The 21,454-nt window shown below is 40.5% G+C and overlaps 2 protein-coding genes across 9 annotated transcripts; both read left to right on the forward strand.

Moving 5' to 3' along the window:
* Positions 1 to 646: 646 nt before the first annotated feature.
* LOC103154933 (protein Hook homolog 2-like) lies at positions 647 to 17,309 on the forward strand. 8 transcript variants are annotated; one of them, XM_016663199.1, is made up of 23 exons: positions 648 to 908; positions 1,838 to 1,920; positions 3,265 to 3,337; positions 3,437 to 3,487; positions 5,242 to 5,374; positions 5,604 to 5,671; positions 5,997 to 6,062; positions 7,233 to 7,313; positions 8,505 to 8,671; positions 8,816 to 8,956; positions 9,494 to 9,695; positions 9,875 to 9,985; positions 10,909 to 10,996; positions 11,097 to 11,160; positions 11,377 to 11,514; positions 12,969 to 13,056; positions 13,398 to 13,403; positions 13,547 to 13,581; positions 13,663 to 13,745; positions 13,852 to 13,955; positions 15,584 to 15,685; positions 15,789 to 15,864; positions 15,933 to 17,309. In XM_016663199.1, exons 1-23 carry the CDS (start codon positions 864 to 866, stop codon positions 16,163 to 16,165), a joined length of 2,238 nt encoding a protein of 745 aa, XP_016518685.1. In that variant the 5' UTR covers positions 648 to 863; the 3' UTR covers positions 16,166 to 17,309. The 8 variants fall into 8 exon arrangements, with proteins under 8 accessions (XP_016518687.1, XP_016518685.1, XP_016518684.1 ...); XM_016663198.1 differs by having other exon boundaries at positions 650 to 908; positions 11,094 to 11,160; XM_007576403.2 differs by having other exon boundaries at positions 656 to 908; positions 11,094 to 11,160; positions 15,789 to 15,860; positions 15,933 to 16,150.
* A 1,705-nt stretch (positions 17,310 to 19,014) lies between these two features.
* LOC103154935 (uncharacterized protein C19orf43-like) lies at positions 19,015 to 21,087 on the forward strand. The gene is made up of 3 exons (XM_007576407.2): positions 19,015 to 19,769; positions 20,118 to 20,189; positions 20,668 to 21,087. Exons 1-3 carry the CDS (start codon positions 19,503 to 19,505, stop codon positions 20,773 to 20,775), a joined length of 447 nt encoding a protein of 148 aa, XP_007576469.1. The 5' UTR covers positions 19,015 to 19,502; the 3' UTR covers positions 20,776 to 21,087.
* The last annotated feature ends 367 nt before the right edge of the window (positions 21,088 to 21,454 follow it).

Consider the following 21,454-nt stretch of genomic DNA (forward strand, 5'->3'; position numbering starts at 1 on the left):
TGTGCAACATGCAGCTGTATAAACCCACTGTCAACTAGAGCCATCCAGTGGTGCTTTAAGGGAATTAAAAAAACATGGAAAGAATTAAACACTTTGGATTTGGCAATAAGAACGTATCTGAATATGAAAAGAGTATGTTTTTGTCTTTTAACATCCCCATCTCATCCAGATTTTCTTGAAATTTCGTTTTTTGCTGACTGAATAGAAATGTGGTTGTTTTTTCGGTCTTTTATGCATCTCCTCTCTCTTCAGCCATTTCTTGCAGTGGATTGTAACATTCTAAACGTCAATTAAATTTTATTTAGGGATTTAGGGGCCTAAATTTTATTTGATAAAGTAGCCAGTAATTTTACTCAAGAGTAGCGATAGGCTACTTCATCATAATAATGCAAATTAAGACAAAATGTAGAAAAGTTCAGGGGTATGAATACATTTTTAAAATAGAGTAAACCCGAAATGTCTTAATGAAAGCTCCTATTTATTTTTCTTTTTCATTAGATTTTTTTTTCTATATTTCAATTGACAACATCTCGGTAAATTAAGCAGGTAAAAATAAGACATAACGTTTAAATCCACCTCATTTTTAGTGCGTTCAAACCTGACTGAACCGACGGCATCACTCTCAAATTACCATCATTTACTGAGACCAGACACGCTGACCCCGTAGCACAAGCCGTTTCCATGGGAACGGTCCTCATACGGAAGCTCGCGTGGATAACAGAGGGAGGGAGTGAAACGCGAAGCGGACGGGAGGCAGCGCTCAGAGGCCTGACGTGGAAGGTGTCAGGACCGGAGAAACAAACTCCTGAGCAACAGAACCGGCGAAGGTCCAGTCGGCCTGTCGCTTCACGCCACTCGGCAGCATGAGTCTGGATAAAGCAAAGCTGTGCGACTCGCTGTTGACCTGGGTAAGTCTGAAGTTAGCGAGGTTTCCGAGCGAGGCTAACCTGCCCCGGGGCTAACAGGTGACAGCAGGTGTTCGGCAAATTCACGTAAATTAATTCCTGTGGTAAAACAGAACGTTCTGTTTTACTCTCTGTGATAACATACAAGTAGTTACTAGTTCTTGGAAACGGTGTTAAGTGCTCTTCAGTCAAGCTAACGAGCTGTAAACAAACTGAGCAATATGGTCTTGGAGGTCTGCTTACCAAAGCAAAGTTAGCTGTTAAACAAACAAACCCAAACGACTTGGCGTAAGCTTCCAACATGCTAAACTTTCCTTTAAAGCTCAGAGAAAACCCACTTGTTGTTTGGCTCTTCCCCAAAGAGTAACGTGACACACTGAGCACAAGTTGGTATTAATTGACTAAATCGACTATTAATACTAAGTCTGGTATTGCTATTAATGCCAGGCTTCGTATTAATAGCAAGTCTGCAGTCGAGTTTTAAAATCTTTTATTAAAAATGAATGTAAAGGAACCGGTTTGAGTTACTTTCATTAAGAACTACTGTTTTGTTGAACCTCTGTTGCAGACTGAAGTTCTAATATAAAATTTGATATATTTAAGCTTTAAAGAGAAATATGTTTGAGTATTTGGGGATTTGAGATTCATACCTCTTTGTGCTTTTGCAAACTGCTCTGTTTTGTCTTTCTTTCTGCCTCTGTTTGTTATAAAGTAATCAAATGTGCCCCAAAGATTAATTTTTTTTTTCTGGTAATTTCTGGCTGAATTTAGTTTCAAACTGTGTATTTGAAACAAAATACACAGTTTGATTTGGTTCATATTTTGTAGGACCCAAATGACTTTGTAGTAATTTCAAAGCAGCTGGTTTGCAGCTGTATGGTTAAGTTTATATAAAGCGACTCATGTTAACATTTTAATGTTTTTATTCTCAGTTGCAGACATTTCAGGTCCCGTCATGTGATAACAAGCACGATCTAACGAGTGGAGTGGCCATTGCTCACGTACTCCACAGAATGTAAGCATTACGTACTTATAGACTTTATGCTCTTCTGATTCGTGTAAAGGAAGAACTTAAATCAAATCTTTTTAAAAAACCAACTAATTTACAGTTCTGCTGAGAAGTTTGCGTCCTCTTCTTTGTCAGTACAAATGGATGACTGTCTCTGAATTCTTAAACTTCTGCTCAAATTAAAAGCTAGATTATTGAAACTTTGATACAATCAAAGTTTGTATCAAAGCTTCCCTCATTCCTATGGAAGATTTATGGAATAAGCTTTAATTAGGTTGGACCAAATCCAGAAAACCAACCATTCTAAATGAGGTCTACCATTTCTCAATAAAGGTCAAATATTCAATCAGAACTTTATCAGAATGTTTTTAATGACTATCATATGTGTATATTTGAAACATGTCCATATAATATTGGCCCAGTGTGGGATGGAATTTCTTTTACATACATTTACACTTGTATAATTATTCAAGCCTGGGTAAAAAAATGGTTCTAATTAAGAGTGCACCAATTTCTGTTCGATCACTGATATTTTAAAAGCTTGATTTCGATTTTAGCCGATACAGATTGTTGTTTTTATCTTTTTGTTTTGTTTTTGTCTCATTTTAACGGCAAAATCATTAAAGGTGTTTTCACCCCTAGATAGTCCAGTAGATTCGGTTCAATTGGGAACCAAAGTTGCAACATTTGTTACATTTTCAGCTGGTGTGGTTCTCTTTCACACCACATTGTGTCAAACGAGCCAGACCTTTTGAAAAACCTGTTCCCCTCCTCACCTGCGGTGGCGCTGCACCAAGATCTGCTCAAGGATGTGACGCATAATTCTCTGAAGAAGACACTGAGCACAACTTCCTTCTTGACGAAATGCAAACTAAAATGTAGAGGCGTCATATTTTACTGATTGTAGGACTTCTCTTTAGTTGTTGGTAAAAGACAACGAGCCATTTCTCCTGCTAGAATTAGAATATTGTGTTTGTTTTAGTTGTATTTACCCAGAATGCCCTGTGCTGTAGTCCGCGTCCTGCTTTTGGAGCTGTCTCCGTTTCACTTGGCATTCACGTATGCATTTGAATCAAGACCTTGGCTTGTAGGAAAAAGTTTTTTTTGGTCTACGTCTGAGCAGCTAGCTTAAAAATGTTCTAACATCAAAGCTGTTGTTCCACTTTAGGACACTTTGACTTTTTTTTCTCCCCTTCTCATTATTAGCTTGTCATGTAGCTTTAATGAGCATCTTTACTTGAATGCTACAGTGTTTAAAAGAACAAAGGCTGTGTTGCTGCTGCTGCTTCCTGTGGATTATGATGTCCAGAGAGATGTACTGTGACTGCAGCTCTGCGTTCTCGTTAACAGAGACCCCTCTTGGTTTAATGAGACGTGGCTTGGCAGGATCAAGGAGGAGAGCGAGGCCAACTGGCGCCTTAAAGTAACGTTTGAAGAGCTGCAGAACATCCTTTTTGTTTTTGTTGTCTTTGACTAAAACTAAAAAAAATCACAGTGCCATCTCCTGTTTCTGTTTTTCTAGGTCAGCAACTTGAAGAAGGTCCTGAAAAGCATGCTGGAGTATTACCATGATGTAAGATGTTTGTTTTTTTTTAATCGGTTCATCTCAGTGAATCAGAATATCATCAAAAGTTAATCTAGTTAAGTGATTTAATTCAAAACAGGAAGCTTATATTGTTTATAATCATTCCAGACAAATTGATATTTGAAATGTTTTTTTTTTTTGGCTTTGTTGTCTCTCATCTTCTGTACATTACTCAAAGGTTTAGGAAGGTTTGCTGGCCAGTCGAACACCGTAGCTGCATTACAGATGTGCTCAAAACTTTGTCGATATTCTGCTAATATTGAAAAAGAAATCACAATTTTGCAATTGTGGTGCTTTCGTTAAATTACAAACACAATTAAAATCACATATTAATACGTTTATTCATGCTTTAAAGGGGTAGTGGCGTTAAGTGAAACCGACTTTTTCTGAGCTTTACATGTTATATTGTTACTCCCTTATCAAAAACATACTTGGAGTGTTGCTTTGATTCGTTCATGGATGTTTGAGGAATCCTTTAATCTCCATGGCAACCATTTAGCTGTGCAAAACGCTTGGGTGGACCCCAAAACTTTAGAATTCACAATGTTTTAAAGCTGTGGTCTCTGTTGCTCGTGTTGTGTTCACATTTTCTACTAATCAGTCTTTCTCAAACTGTGGTCCCCAGACCACTGGTGGTCCGCGGGCGAGGTGCGAGGTACTGCATGTAAACGACCGTTTATTTCCCGTGACGTGAGCTGAAAGTGTGATGCTACAGCTAGCTTACCAAAGGATTGTGTTATAAGTAATGATGGAAAACTGGCTTAAAGCCGGGTCACTCAAAATAAACGAAAAGCTGCAGAAAGCGGTGGAAAGAAAACAACTCCAGGAATATTATATGATCAGAGGAAGCTAAGTGATAGCTGCTGTGGAATTCCTTTGAACATTTTTAATTAAAAATGATGTAATTCAATTAATTAAATACTATAAATAAATATGATTGATAGAAATTGGTTGGATTATTTTTATATTTATAGGTGCTGAAAATGTTTTTTTTTTTTCTTCTACAGCAACTCAAGTCTATTTTACTTTAACTGTGCTTCTTAATCACAAATAGCCCTAAATGTTATAGCACTTCTTTGACGTCATTGGAAAGTTTAGACTTCACACTTTCAGAATCTGTAAATGACACAAAATGCCCAAGTAGACGGGTCTTCATGTTCAAGACTTTGTTGTGGCCCATCACATTTACCAAACAGCACCACTCTTCTCATCAGGAATGAACAAACAAAACAACAATATGTGAGTTAAGAGACTAATATGTTCATTTCAGGTTGAATTTTATATTTAGATGTGTCATCACGGGGCCAGTTTCAGGTTAGGTGGCAGATCCAGGTGACTGTTTGTTAAATGGGTTAAGTGTTTCTCGGCCTGAAAAGGTTTGAGAAACGCCGGCTTAGATCTGTTAGCCGTTAGCGCAGTTAGCAGCTACGTTTTGTGGCCACTGTTCATTGGACTAAGGTCAGTCCCAGCGGTCTTCTCCATGACATGACATGGCCGTAATATTTCTATAAAAAACTTTTTTTTGTTTTATATAATACTCTACACTCCATATAAACGAATGAGTTTCCGTCAGCTGTAAGCCATGTTTTCAAATTGAAATACTGCAAAAAAAACAAAACAAACTTTTTGACAATGTTGTGATTCTTTGAGATGCCCCCCCACACCCCCTTACTTCTCTACTTCTGTTTGGTTCATGGCTGTGCTTGGACATGTGACCTTTGACCTTTGTGTGTCGCGGCCAGGTGCTCAGTCAGCAGGTGTCCGACGAGCATTTACCAGACGTGAACCTCATAGGCGAGCTGGGAGACGTGACGGAGCTGGGCAAGCTGCTGCAGCTCGTGTTGGGCTGCGCCGTCAGCTGCGAAAAGAAACAAGGTAAAAAAAAAATAAACAAAATCCACACGTCAACCTGTGAGGAATGATCCACAAGATTATTTTAACTCTCGTGAACGACGCTTTTCCCCCCCGTTTCCCAGAATAAACTTTAAAGTTTGAACCGTCGGTTTAATGAGCCTGAGCTGGTTTCATTTTAGGAAAGATTATTTGCATTAATCTGCGTCTGGCTGCACATCGACACCTTTTGTTGTCATCGTCTCCCAAACAGAGCAAATCCAGCAGATTATGACACTTGAGGAATCTGTCCAGCATGTTGTGATGACAGCCATTCAGGAGGTGAGTGAGTACCCCACTCATCCGCTCCTCGCTCTCTCTCTCTTTTTTTTTTTTTTTGTGTTTTTTGTTTTAATCCAGATGTTAGTCATAGGTGTAATTCATATGGATAAACATTTAGACTGAAATAACTCCCCCCAAATCCTGCTTTATGCTGTTCTAAGAATAGATTTGGTGCTTTTGAGGGCCAACGCTGTAGGAGTTGATTAATATTGAGCTCAGGAAGATTGTCTTCAAATGAGAGATATTAATAAATCTGAGCAGACCTGCATCTGCCAGCGTGGTTTTTATCTGTCACTTCAACTCATTTCCTGCTGCTCGGTTTCAGCTTCTAGCGAAGGAACCGACATCTGAACCAGGAAGTCCAGAGACGTACGGAGACTTTGACTACCAGGTAAATATCACAAAGTTGGTACAGGGAAATTATGAAGCAGAGGATCGTCTGTTTATGTTTGTGAGGTAAAAGGGGTGAGAAAATAATAATAAAAAAACCTTTAAATAGTCAGATTTTGTTTTTTTTCTTTATGTTCAAAATGGATGTTGTTCTTCATTGATACAAAACTTAGAGATGTTGCACGTTTTCTGTATTTAGAAAAAGGCATCTAGTTTTCGATTTCTTTTGTTTTTTGTTCGACTGAACAAATTTATTTTCAGTAAAAAAGACAAAATTTGGGTCTTTTTCTTTCTAAACTCAAAGTCTTACCAAGATTTCTTTTGTCTAGTCCGTGCAAATATCTCAGTACGCTCAAAATACGACAAAACTGACCTACATATAACATTTCACCAAGATATAGGAGCTGGATTTAAGTCAATAATTAATATAGATTTAATAAAGTACTAGTTCCTCCAGCAGATTATTTTCACTTAAACTATTTTGTCTTTTATAAGATCAAAAAATGCAGTGAAACTTGTACTTTTTAATCAATATCCAGAAATGTTTTGCTGAAATGTTAGTACTTTAGTTTTGCCATTGTTCAAGTAAATTAAGACAAATGCAACAAATTTGCAAATTTTGCAGTGTGCCATTATAGGCCCGTCAAAATAAACAATAAACCAATTAATCGCATGACAAATTAAATGAAACTTTTTCATTTTCATTTGTACAATTTATCGGTTTTCTCTCTTTTTACCAAAAAGTGGATGATAAATAAATAAATAAATAAATAAATAAATAAATGTTCATTAGAATTTAAAGTTTATTGATAATTGAGAATGTGTTCTTGCATTTTTGTGGCATTATTACTATTATATAAATGAAAACGGTGTCAAAACAACAGCATTGTTTAGCGCAGTAAGTTCTGGGACAATTTATCGTCCAGCAAAATTTGTTATCGTGACGCAGTAAAAACAAAATTAAATAATTTTTAAATTGCAGTTGAAGAAGAGCTTTTCAAATTATATAAAAAAAAAAGAAAAACTTCACAGTTACACTCATTGTGTTGCGCTCTCAATGCAGGGAAGTTTGTGGTAGCGTGTGAATCTGTGAGCGCTCGCGTTGCTCTTCTGACGCGCCGGTCTCTCCTCTGATTCTCCGACGTGACGTCTCTTCTCTGCACTCTTTCAGTCCAGGAAGTATTACTTTCTGAGCGAGGAAGCAGGCGAGAAGGAGGACCTGACGCAGCGCTGCAGAGACCTTGAGCATCAGGTCAGTCGGCTGAACGGAGGTCATGTGATTTTTAGCAAACGTTTCCATCTCTAGTAAAGTCAGAATCAGTTTTTTTTACGAAGCTCTTCTCTGCACTGACATGCTGCTCTCTGCCAGAGATTATCAGAACTTTTTTCACTTTGGCTTCTATTGATTACCCTGCAGGATATCATCTTGTTTGTGACTTTTTTTTCCCTCTTCCCCCTTTAACACACTTTCTTATCAGTAGTTGCGTAACATCTAGATGAAACTGACACATTGCCTTGGGATGGATCGGTAGCCAACAATAATTTGTGCTCTCTCTCGGCCCACCTGTTTGTTTACTTGCTCGGCCCACACGTCGGGAATTAGTCAGCGGTGTTGTTTTAGGAGCTATTTGCTGTTACTGGCCCGGTGCTGCAAACACGCAATCTGTCCTAAAAAGTTCAGCGCGGGCTTATGCTGCCTGGAAAACGCGTCCCGTTTGAAAAGTTTCCACTTGTTTTTTTTTTTCTTCTGGTGGTTAAAAGATCAAAATTGTTGGAGTTGTTTCCAACTTAAAAAAAAATACAGCAGCAGTTCCAGTATAAGGATTCTTGTTGTATCTAATCTTAGCATGAGGATCTGGTTTAAACCCTCGGGGTTGGGGGTGAGTGGAGCTCTGTCAGGGAATATTGAACGTCAGCTGACCGAGCAGCATTGACCACAGAGCATGTGAAGTGACAAAGAAGCTCGTGCTTTAAAGACTTTCTTTGCACTAAAGCGTGGTGAGTTTCTTTTGTGTTATCTCAAAGGTTTTCTCTAAATAAACCTGCCTGAAATTGAACAAATTTCTTCACCTTCACACGCTTGGAAATATTTTGCCTTGAGGATTTTTATTTGCATCTTTTATGTAGTAAAAACAAGGGATGCTCTGATCCACTTTTTTTCCCCTTCCTGTATCAATACAGATATCTGAAGTTTTTTTTATTTTTTTTTTATTTTTTAACACTGACCAAATGTACTGAATTACAAATGTATGAGATAAATCTGCACACATGTGACACAATTTGTATGTACACAAGTTTGGTCAAACTTTAATTTGTTCAGTCGGTGCAATTAGGAGTAGAAGAGCCAGTTTAATATAAATAATAAACTTAAATTGAGAAAAACAAAAGGCTGAATACCTCGATCAAACATAAACTGTGACAAACCTTCTTTGAAATCCTGCAGCTGTCACTGGGTGTGGAGGAGAGGTCGTCCCTCCAGGCGGAGGTCCGCTCCCTGAGGGAGAGGCTTAGCCGCAGCGACTCTCTGGATGCCACGACCACCGCCATCACGGGCAAGAAGCTGCTGCTGCTGCAGAGTCAGATGGAGCAGCTGCAGGAGGAGAACTACAGGTTGGCCAACACTGAAAACATCACTGTGACAACCGGTAGCTTTTCTACCCACATGCGAGATGTTTTGGTGGTAGACTGGAGCTTCTTCTCGAGTCACCTCAGTCGCGTTTGTTTCTCACCCACATGAACCGCCGTGCGCCTCAGGCTGGAGAACGGCAGAGACGACCTGCGCGTTCGTGCAGACATGCTGGAGCGAGAGGTGGCCGACCTGCAGCAGAGGAACGAGGAGCTGACGAGTCTGGCGCACGAAGCCCAGGCGCTTAAAGACGAGATGGACATCCTCAGGTGACCGGACTGTTTAATCGTTCTCTACTATCAAAATCAGTCAGTCATGAGCTGGAATGGTGACCAACACAACTGTACATGTGCTTTAGAGAATCAGTAACACAACACAATAAAGTCAAGTTTTATGGTTTTGTTTGTATAGCACAGCACAGCGAAAACACAAAAGCAAAGTACATAAAAAAACAACACAATACAATAAACAATGAAGAAACGGTCAATAAAAATAACATTTTGTCAAATGCCATCAAATACACTTTGAATATATTGATCAATGTTCCAGTTATTATCAAATGATAGCCTTGATTTAAAACAAAACTATTAAATACAACAATATTATTGTTTATCACGATAACTTCTGAGGCAATTTATCGTCCAGCTAAATATATTAAGGTGACGCAAATCAGGACACAAAGCTGACACCGCCTTCCTGATGTTAATTGAAGGCGTTTGTTATTCACGTTCATCGGTTAAATGACTTTTTCCCCCAAGCATGGCTAACCGCTACCCAAACCCCCCGCCCCTCTGCTGCCCCCTCAGACACTCGTCTGACCGGGTGAACCAGCTGGAAGCGCTGGTGGAGACCTACAAGAGGAAGCTGGAGGACCTGGGCGACCTGCGCAGACAGGTGCGCCTCCTGGAGGAGCGCAACACCGTGTACATGCAGCGCACCTGCGAGCTGGAGGAGGAGCTGCGGCGGGCCAACGCCGTCCGCGGTCAGCTGGACACCTACAAGAGACAGGCACGCCGCGTTGCCGCGTCATCTGTTCGCCATCTGAGCGATGATAAACTGAGTCTGGCTGCTGCATGTGTTTGGAGAGATTTGCTGTTTTCCTGGAGCGCTTCTCGCAGACTGCGTGTGCTTTCTGATTTTTTTTTTTTTTTCTGTGTGTGTATTTATTTATCTATTTTTTTTTCCAGGCTCATGAGCTTCACACCAGACACACAGCAGAGGCCATGAAGGCTGAGAAGTGGCAGTTTGAGTACAAGAATCTTTATGACAAGTATGACGCACTGCTGAAGGAGAAAGAAGTGAGTTGTTGCTCCTCGTCGGCACATTTGGAAGATGTTGTGTGGATCAGCACTTCTCTGCTGCTGAGACTGTTGCCAGGCAGATATTGTGCTGCTGACTCCCACCTGATCTGATCGGCTTCTAGAAAAGTCTCAGATCTGACAGCGATCTGTCCGTGTTACATAAAGATTGATGTCATATTGTTTTACGAAAATGAATATCCAGTATTAACAGGTTTGTATCAGTAACAAATTTATCCAAGAAGTTATTGCAATAAATGATAATATTGTTGTTTTGACACCATCTTCAAGTGATGTAACACAAATTAATTCTCAAAGATTAATAATCTTTAAATTCTAGTGAACATTTAACACTTTAACTGGAAAACATTTTAAACATCCATAATAAACAAAACAGAAACAGATAAAATGAATTATTTCTAGTTAGGGCTGGTCGAGACCAAAGCACCAGACTGAAGACTTTTGTTGTTCAGTTTTTGTAAACGGAGAGAAAAGAGGAAAACAATAAATCAAATAGAAATTATAGAGCTTGTTTAAATTTATCATACGATTAATTGATTTATTGCAACAGGTCTAGATATTAATATTGCTATCATGGCCGACAATTTGTTCTACTTTTGTATAAATATCCATCACTGTCAACAAATACTCCCCTCCAAAACAAACGACAATGTTTAAATAATAAAATAAAGTATCTGCTGTTGGTATCGTCCAAGTTTTAGTTATCAGACCGAAAAAAAATCAGCCAGTTCCGACGGTGAAGATTTATCGTGCATCCTTTGTGTAAAATGCATCGTTTGCTGATGTAACATAACAAAACATGAATAAAAAAACCAAAACAAAGGAGTGTTATTTATCCCAGTTTATCAAATCAGAGCTTCTAATATTCTGGAAAACATGTTGTTTCCTTTTCTCTTCTGCAGCGTCTCATTTCAGAAAGAGACTCGCTTCGGGAAGCAAACGATGAGCTGCGGTGTGCGCAGGTCCAGCAGGGCTGCCTGAGTGGAACAGGTGGGAGAATCATCCCGAATATTTTTATTTATTGATTGCATTGAAACACGATGGCGTTTCGTAAGACTAGTTCATATATCTTTGTTTCTCTCTGTAGCAGACTTGTCTGACGGTGACGTGACGGTGGGGAACCTCGCTGCAGAGATCATGCCCACTGAGCTAAAGTACGTCCATGTGTCCATCTGAACCAGAGCTTTACGTTGGTGCCGTGTTCATTGTGGAGTTTTATTTTTGGAAGCTGAACGCTCAGCTGGCCAGTGGATCAGTAACACGGCGTCACATAAGAGCCTCCTCAGCCAGGCCCACCGTTCCCCCATCCGTCTCCCGTTCCTTCCCCTCATCCTGTCTTTCTGTTTTTCCCCATCTTCTGCCTCCGACAGGGAAACGGTCGTCCGTCTGCAGAGCGAGAACAAGATGCTGTGCGCTCAGGAGGAGACCTACAGACAGAAACTAGTGGAGGTCCAGGCTGAGCTGGAAGAGGCGCAGCGCAGCAAGAACAGCCTGGAAACACAGAACAGGTAGGAGTTTGTTCATGAATTCATTAAACGTTTCAACTTTTTTTTTTTCTTTTTCTCTCTCAGCAATGTTGGATAAGCGTTCCCCTCTGGGGGGTGGGGGGGCCACCATATTGTGCGTTCCCGGGTATTAAACTGTTGATTTGGCTGAGGGAAGGAGTGATATCTGCCTAAATGTCAACTCGCCCTCTGGACTGCGTGTGGAGCGGAGCTGTGTGGGCTGGGCTGGAGGACAGGCAGCAGAAAGCCAGATTGTCCCTACAGCGTGTGTGTTTACGTGCAAGAGAGTGTGTGTGTGTGTGTGTGTTTACATGCCTGTGGGCATGTGGACATGTGGGTGGACTGTTTGTGTGTGCGTGTGTGTGTGTGTGTGTGTGTGTCTCCAATGCAACACCAGGCTGAGGGTGTGGGAAGCATCCCCAGCAACAGTAACAGGAGGAGAGGAGTGGAGTGAGCATGCTCAGTAGAGCGGAGCGCTGAATGGACGACAGGTGCTCACAGCAGATGCACAAAGTTCCACTTGAAACATCTTTAGCCCACAGTGGAATCGCTAAATAATTTAAACGGAGATAATTTAAGGATCTTTTTTCAACAGAGGATGGTGAAATATGTGAAATGCTCTGATCTGTAAAGGACTATTACATTGTCAAACGAATCTTCTACAGCTGATTTTAGAAAGTTCACTCAATGAACTGTTGGAGGGAAACGGGTTTAATCTGAACAAAAAGTTACATTTAGCTTAAATATGATCAGTTTTTTTAGCAATATTTCTTTCTGGGACAACTTTATTTCAAACATAAAAATACAGGAAGGAAATAAAACAGACAGTAGAGAACAAGTTATAAACTGCTAGATACCATGTGCTTTAGCCTTAGCTTCTTCGAAATATGTTGATGGACTGCTTTAGCATTAGCTTCTTTTAATACTGTGATAATGTAGCACTTTAGCTCAGTGTTAAAGTGCTATAGTCCGTTCACTTTCCCGTCTGTAGCAGAACCATTAGCTTTTTGCTAACAGCTGTTGAAATGGTGCTTTAGCTTCGGCATTAGCTTCCGCTAAATACGGTGTTGGTGTGCCTCTGTAGCATTTGCTTCTGCTAAATATCTTACTGGCGTAGTGCATTAGCCAGTAAGTTATTTATATAGAAAAGGAAGAGAGCATTGAAGTCTAGTCCATCATCACTTCAGGAATATGGTCTTCACTGTGGTCCAGATCCTGTGTTAATGTAGCGCTTTAGGTGTTTTAGCAGAGCTGTTTGATTACTTCTTTAAGGTTACCTCAACTAACTTCTTAGTTAGCGATGCGCTCCACTGCCTCTGCTGCTAACACGAATCAGTCAACAAATGATGGTCCTTAAACAAGATCACGGCGTCGTAGAGTTGGTATTCATTTCAGACTTATACTTTTTCATAAAATCCACATTAAAATCTTCCTCCCTCCCTGTTGTCCATGCCAAGGTTGAACCAGCAGCAGATCTCGGAGCTGCGCTCTCAGGTGGAGGAGCTCCAGAAAGCGCTGCAGCAGCAGGACAGCAAACACGAGGACGTGAGTGGAATAATCCGCCTCTCCTGCTCTGTTGCTTTTCACCGTTACTCAGCATACTGTCCACAATCAGGCCGATGGAATGCCGACTCTTTATACGGCCTAATCAATTTATAATTTCTGAAAAAGAAAAAGAATCCTTTTTGCACGGCTCACTGAGAGATTAGCTAGAAAGACCACTTGGCCTTGGAGGACTGCAGTGTTTGCTCTCCTTGTGGGACCTGTTGTGTGGGACTTTAACCCATGTTTGCTGTGGTGATTCAGCGCTAACGCCTGCCCCTCTCTGTTTGTCTCTCTCCACTTCTCCCCCCCTCCTCCCCCCATCCTACATCTGCCAAAATCAGGCCATCGTAAGTACGGCCCGTCCAAGAGGCCCGTGATTTCACTCTGCGACAGCTTGACTCTCTGCTTACACGTTTCATGTTTTCATCCTTCACATAGCGTGAATCTTACATTAACGTTTTGTGTGTTTTCTCCTCTTATTGAACCGAAGTCGTCATTGTTGAAGAAAAAGCTGGAGGAGCATTTGTAAGTCATTCACCTCCGCTGCTGCTTGGCGCGCCGGTTTACCACTGATGGGATTCGTCTAAAGTGACTCATTTGTTTCAGGGAGAAGCTGAACGAAGCTCACTCTGACCTCCGGAAGAAACGGGAGGTCATCGACGACCTTGAGCCCAAAGCGGACAGCAACAGTTGAGACCCGTTGTTTTGTTTTGTTTTGGGGTTTTTTTTTCCCCGACTCTCCCGGCTTATTGGTTCATGCTGTGGAGTTCTGAACACGCCTGTTTTTTTTCTCAGTGGCCAAGAAGATAGATGAACTCCAGGAGATCCTTCGGAAGAAGGACGAGGACATGAAACAGATGGAGCAGAGATACAAACGCTACATGGAGAAAGCCAGAACGGTCAGTCCTCGTCGAGGGAACACACTCCTCTCATCAACATGGCTCATTAAAGGAGCCTTCCGTCATTTAAAGCTTCAAATGAGACGAAATCTGCTAGATATTTACAAAACAAAGCAGTCTTCTTAAAGGGACCCACAATCAGTTGTAATGTCAGACTGTATTTGAGGAACATTATTACAGATTTATTTTAAAAATACTGTTTATATATACGGTAGTGGATGTATATGCTAGGTGCTACAGCGCTAGCTCCATCAGAGAAGTATTTTTTGCGCTTTGAGCGACGTTCAACCGTTTTGGTTTGAAAGCCAGTGCAGCAAAGGAAAGTGAAGATGAGGAGGACCAAGCAGATGAAGAGGAGAGACTGATAGAAAAATGTTACGTATTGCACAGTGTGTGGTGAAGTCATCTTTGTTGAAGAAACAAAAATGAGTTTTGGTGTTGCTCCTACACAAAGTAAATACTGATACTTTTTATCTAAGTTTAATCAAACTTTTGGTGTAACCGCATCCTCAGTTTGGCAGGCACTGTGAAAAAAATGGCGACCCCTGCACGTGAAAAATATAATCACAATATACAATTTTTGAAGTTATTGTGAGGTTTCGCTATGAGTGCACCGATTTATCAGCGCCGATTTTCTTAATTTTGGGAGATCAGTGATGGACTAATAATTTCATATAAAAACAATCTGATCCCCTGATCTCATCATCTCAGCAAAGGTCTAAAAATGAACCACTCTCCTCTCCTGCTCTGCAGAGAGAGAGACAGAGCGACAGACTCAGACACCAGGTCATGTCTCCACGTTTGCAGTTAACAAAAGTGGAGCAACTTTCTTGCTATATTTAGCAACAAAAAAATTTGTCGTCGGCCAAAATCGGAATCGACAGGTCAGGCATTTTAAAGATTGGTAATCAGTGATCGGCCAGAAAATGACAATCGCTGCACCGCTAGTTTTTATGTTTAACAACTTTGAAGTTAATGAAGATATTTCAACATATTTTGGCCAACATGTTCAACTAGTTGTGGATCCCTTTAACTACTAGTTGCTGTAGGTTTTTCGGCTAAATATTCTCTGATTTATGTTCAATGTTGGACCCCTCACATACTGCAGAACTGGAGTCTTGTTCAGGTTTCTCAGTGGATGAAACATGAGATGTAACAGCAGTGAAGCCTTTCAAAAGCACTTCTATCTGTTAAACTTTACCTCATTTTTTATGTTGCCACCACAAAATGAATGTGATAAATCATCACATTGAAATGTCATTTTGAAGTGGAGGAATGGATGATTTGTATGGGTGTTTTTTTTTTTTTTTCTAGTCTGACCAAAGTTAAGCTTCAAACTGCAACATGTTCTAGCAGCATTATGCTGTGGAAATGCTAATCTGCGAATGCAACCGTTTTATGTCAAGTAATCATGTTTCTGAATGACCTAGTCAAAGCACACACCTAAAATCTATTCAAAATGAAGCAGCAGAAGGATCTACAACCTACAGACTTGGTCACAAACGCACACCACACTTTTCAGATTTTATTTTCGACAGTTACCATCCCGGTAGAACACGTTTTCAGCGTGACGAAGTGTTTCCGGGGCGACAGAAAGGTGTCATCAGGAGGATGTTTTCTGTGTGCAGGTGATCAAAACTCTGGACCCCAAGCAGCCGGCTCCGACTCCCGACGTCCAGTCTCTGAGGAACCAGCTGACGGAGAAGGAAAGAAAACTCCAGCATCTGGAGGTGAGCCGCGTAAAGAGCGTCGGCTGGCGAAACTCCACTCGTTTTTTTTATTTTTTCCCAAAGTGTCACTAAAAAGCGCCGGGCGCGTTTGTTTCTCCTCCAGCACGACTACGAACGGAGCCGAGCCAGACACAGCCAGGAGGAGAAGCTCATCATCAGCGCCTGGTACAACATGGTCGGTACGAGGAGGGCGCCTCGTTTTCCCAGCTCCGCGTCTCTCTTAACCCCCCTGCCGTTTCCTCCACAGGGCATGGCGTTGCACCAGCAGGTGTCGGGCGAGCGGCTGGGACCCGGAAACCAGGCCATGTCCTTCCTGGCCCAGCAGAGACAGTCCACCAACGCCCGGCGCGGCCTGGTCCGCCTCCAGCCCAGATGAGGCGGGACGGGACGGCCAGGTCCACCTCTACCTTGATGCCTTCACTTGGACCGCTGCACGTTTCCCTCTGTCTCATGTTGCTGCTGCCCCCTGCTGGCTCATAGCCACATGACAACATTGTGTTTTTCTGTAATTAGCCTCCAGCAGGTTTTGTCACCTTTTCAGGTGACTTTGTTTCCTGTGTAGCCTCTTCAACTCAGTCTTGTGTTTTAATCTTTTTTATTACTATTATTATTATTTAATATTAGGTTAAACGGTACAAGTTTGGATCATTCTAATGTGATGGAGGGTATTAGTAGGATATTTCCAGTTAATGAAGGTGTATAGTATGAAATCACTACACTGTTTTTGTTGAGTTCCCTCCCGTCTTCGTCTAAAACATAAACACTGGAGGGAACCCGATCGTCAGGGGTGGATGGGAAATGTTTGAATGTTTTTCTGAAATGCAAACTTCGTAAAACTCTTTACACTGGAGCACTTTTATTGTTAGAAAGCCGGATGTGTTCAGTGCCTTGTACAGGATCAGAACTGTTTCCTTTGTGGAGCAGACCGGCGATGAAGACGATCAACCTCTTCTCTGTTTTATGCATCCAAGTTTAGATTTAAGTTTTTTTTGTTTTGTTTTTTTTAATCAATATTTTTTTTTTATCATCACACTAATGGTTGAAACAGGGTACGTGGTTGTGGGTGGAGCCTAACGGCGCTCACTGCATCCCGCTGCTGAACTCGTGTTAATCCCAGTTTAAAGCTGGATGATCAAACTACTGATGTTTGGCCGTTTTTTTCTGCTGCTGATCCCTCATGGAAGGAAACTTTGAAGGAAACGCTTCCTGCCGTTGTCTGACAGGAAGCGAGCGGCAGATAAAAGGCATGATCAAACACTAAATCTGACTTTTCTTTACCTTTACCCAGACTTTTTCTCTTTTTTTGATCTAAGCCTTTTCTGTTTTTTTTGTTCATCCTATATCAGAACTGTGATCTTGTAACTTGTTTGATCCCCGTTGACGCTTTGTGCCGTTTTCTCCTCAGGCCACAGTCATGTTGCTGTGCACATTTTTCTGAGTTCATTGCTTTTGTTTTATTTATGGTTTGAAGCCGTAGCATGGTGCGAAGAGGCTTGGTTGTGTTTTTCATACTGTGGTCTGGTAGATGACATGGTGCTGTGATGGGGATCTGAGGCACGTTAAAGAGCCGTAGTTCTGTTCTGCTGCTGCACATCAAATAAACTGGATCCGAACTGGAAAACTACATCTGTTTGGTTTCTCTACATTCACTCTTAGGTTCAACTGGAAACTTTTGTACTTGAAAACGACATCAGGCCTTCAAACGTAATTCTATCCCTTGAAGAGGGGAAGGAGACTCGTGAGAAAAAAAACTCAGGTTAATCTCAGAAATATTCTAGAAAAAATTTAGAAATTTCAAACAATCAAAAACTTTTAATTTCCAAAACATTTTCTAGAAAATTGAATAGATTCATCTCAATTCTTTTTTTTCTTCTGTAAACTTTACACTTTTTTCATCTAGGATATTTCCAAAAAAAAAAAAAAAAAAAAGTTGAAAATTATAAAAAAATCAACTACTGTAAATGATTGTCCATATATAAGAAAAAAAAAAAAAAAAAATATTCTGGAAAGTTGCAGAGATTAATCTCAAAATGTCTGTACTCTTTTTAGAAGCACCATACTTAATGCTTCTAAATATTATGAATGATGAATATCTTTTCAGTTTTGTTAGATATCTGAAGAAATGGCATCAATGAAGACCACAGCATGATTCATGCGGTGGCAGAATCATGCTGTGGGTTTGACCAAAGGTGGTAAAGGTTTCAAAAGACTAGTAGTTATAATCTACAGTGAGAAAAAAAAAAGTTTTACAAACTATTAAATTGGTGGTCTGAAAAAATTAAACCCAATACTTTCCAGAATTTAGGTTAAAAAAAAAAAACTAAAATGAAAACCAGGGGTTTTTTTTATGTAACAAAATGTGTAAAAGTTTGACTTTTCCAAGCTTGGCCTCTTCTCTAAGAACATTGTGATAATTCAGTCACCATCTTAAAGGTCATGATGAATAATCGAAACTTCCCACATCCTTTGTGCAAGTGTCAAAACAGCCCAGTGAACTACGGGAGGACGTTGTTTACCGATTGCACCAGTTCACACACAGCTGAACGTCTCCATATGGAGTCACCAAAGATCACAGTGATCAATAACACAGAGCAACAACTTTGCTCTCTGTAGCAATGAATCCTGGATTTAAGTAAATCTTTAGTTTGACAAATCCTGCCTCTGCTGAACCTGTACTTTCCTCCACTAGACTTCTAGTCACATGAACTTGTGTGATTTTTGTTTTTACTGTATATTATGGTTTATGGCTGCTCATAACTTCTTAAATAAATTAAAAGCAGAAATCAACTATATTTCTACAGAGGTGATGAAATAAGCATATTTAAATAAGACATTGGACATCTTTTTGTATTTGATATGTACAGACATGCAGAATAAGTAAACTCAGATTAAAGGTTGGACACTTCCATTGTTTTTTTTTAGTTTTTTTTTTAGTCTATGCTACTCAAAGTATTTTATTTTTAAAAGCTTTTTACATATCTTTACCAGCGGTGTCAATTCACTGCATTTGGGATGTGGAGTTGTATGACATGCCTTCTTTATCTGCAGTGTGAATATAGTTATTCTCTGAGAAATTCACATCAAATATAAAAAGGAACTTTATTTCATTTTATTCAGCTGGAGGAGCTGAATATGTATTCATGTATAGGGGGATAAAGAAAGCCACAAAAACATTCTTATTCAAATGTTTTTACCAAGTTATTGTACTGTCACTTTTTCTAATAGTCTGTATTTCACCCCAGCGTCTGAACAGCGCCCCCTGGAGTCGTATTGTCGAATGACCATAGAATGTTTTTTGTAACACCGACACAGTAGGAGGCGCTAGAGACACAACGCCGTTGGGGGGGGGAAATAATAAACATGGCCGACCGACGGTAATGGGTGGCAAAAGTTAGCGACGATAAAGCTTTGAAGTTGCTCGTTATTCTTATCGGTATTTGAAGCTTCTTTCACGTTGAAGATTACATTTAATGTGTTGGCACCTCCGGGAGGGGAGTTGACGGCGGAAGGTAGTTTGTTTCTCACCGAGAGGCCTTACAAGAAACGGATGTTAGCCACGTTAGCAGGCTAGCCTGCGTCTGCTTTTGTTTTTTTCTCGAATTATATTTGTGGACCACAAGACGGACGTTTTCTTTTTCACTTGGACATTTGTGCTTATTTTTAAGTAATTGAATCGGTATATTCCTGTTATTTTTCTTTCTTTCCTGGGTCCAAGTAGTTGTTAGCAAGCCGCCTTTTAAACATCTAGCTTAAAAACAAAGCCACAGTGAGTAGTAAAAGCCGCTCGCTTTGAGTCGTCGGACTGTGGGTGTGAGACATGGATCCAAAGCGAGCACACGGCAAACATAAGACCAGCGGCGGGAGCAGCAGCGGGGGCTCCAGCCCGGCGTCTCCCTCCAGCAGCCCCGCGGCGTCGGGGGTGGCCAACGCGTTCGCCAACGACGGCAGCTTCATGGAGATTTTTAAGAAGAAGATGGAGGAGGAGCAGAGGAAAAAGGAGGCGCAGCAAACAGGTGGAGAAGCGAGAGCCACCGAACAAGGACAGACCTCAGTGGAAAAGAAGGCCCTCCCTGTGACCAGCTTTGTAAGGGGTTTAGCAGTTGTAAGACGAGTTAGCAGTAGTTCAGCTCACCCGGTATTTCAATCCCTGAAATACCGGGATTGAGTTTAATACGCGGTGAAATTTTGTGATCTATAATTGTAGTTTTTTAAAAAATATATATATATTTATTTTTTACATAATTAGACGCCAGTATCAATATTCAAACTGCTAGCGGAGTAAAGGTTAGGGTTGCTCTTCACTGGTGATGCTCTCACTGGTGGTGCAGCAGGAGGCTAAATCTAGTCCCTCTGCTCTGGTGTAGTTTCCTTCATTGGCAATCCACCTGCAAGGACCCCTGTAACGGTGTCAGTCTTCTATCCCCTCACCCAGGTGGGGAAGCGCCGGGGCGGTGTGTTCCTTAAGACCGGAATGGTTGCGAAGAAGCAGAAACAGGACGCAGAAGTAAGTATGACAGCTGCCACATGGCTTTTCTACACTATATCTTGTTTTTCTGAGGCATAATCGAAGGATAATGGCGATATAAAATGCAGCAGCTTTTGTATAGTAGTACTAAAAAATTAAGTTACAGGTTTATCTTCATGTAGTTTGTCTCGACTACTCTAAAATCCTTTAAATCATTTATGGATCAACATTTGTGGTAGATTGTGATTTAATTTCAGAAGGAATTGTTGACATTTTTTTGTTTTGCTCGTTTTTCATTAATTGAACCTTAAAACTCACATTTTCCCATCTTTAAAACCATCAGTGGATTCCTCATATTAGTATTTTTGAGTTTATTGAAAGTCAGTAATAGCGAAAAGATTAGGTTTTTTGGAAAGTCAAAATTGGTGAGTCTGATTGGGGTTTTTTTAGTTAGTATTTTGTATTTTTCTCGTTTTGCATTATACCGTCAGTAACCCTTCATGTTTTCTCCACACAGGCTGAGGCAGGAAAGAGCGATGCTTGGTCAAAGTACATGGCTGAGGTGAAAAAGTACAAAGCCCACCAGTGCAGCGACGACGATAAAACCAGACCGCTGGTCAAATAGGCGAAGCGACGACGCTTTTGGGAGAGAAACCCACCCAGGAGGAGGTCCAGAGGAGACGACCTTTAGTGACCTCCTCTTACTGCCAGTTGAAGTCACCTTCACTGTCAAAGAAAAAAAAACTGCTTAGGCTGATTCAAGTCTTTTCCTTTGTTTTTGTTATTTTTTGTCTCATTTGGTTTCTGGTGTCAAAAGGTGTTGACGCATCTCAGTATCATTTTTCATGCCTTCGATGTCATATTTGTGTTAATCCATGTATAACTTAAACAGATTACATAGCCTACCAATGGTTTGAATTAAATCCAATTTCAATTGTTTTGTGTCACTGTTGGGTATTTTTACAGATCAATGTCCTCATTCCCGTTTTAACCAATTTTCACAGAGTCTCTAAAAAAAAAAAAAAAAAACTTATTTTGGTTTCAAAATTCCAGATTTTTTCCATTGATTTTTCTAACATTTGATTTTTGTATTAAGTGAAATTAAAACATTTAACTGTGCTTAAAATACTAAATGCCATGTGAAGATTTTTAGGAAGTTTTGTGGATGTCAGTTTTATCCTAATAAGTGGAGGTAATGAGTTGGAGCTTGTTTTGTTGCGACTGTCATCTTAAATCATCTTGATAATCAACATTTTCAGTGCTCAACTGTAGGAACACTGGCTTTTATACATTTACAGAGAACT

Source organism: Poecilia formosa, unplaced genomic scaffold (genome assembly GCF_000485575.1).
Source record: "Poecilia formosa unplaced genomic scaffold, Poecilia_formosa-5.1.2 Scaffold407, whole genome shotgun sequence".
Taxonomy (NCBI): Eukaryota; Metazoa; Chordata; class Actinopteri; order Cyprinodontiformes; family Poeciliidae; genus Poecilia; species Poecilia formosa.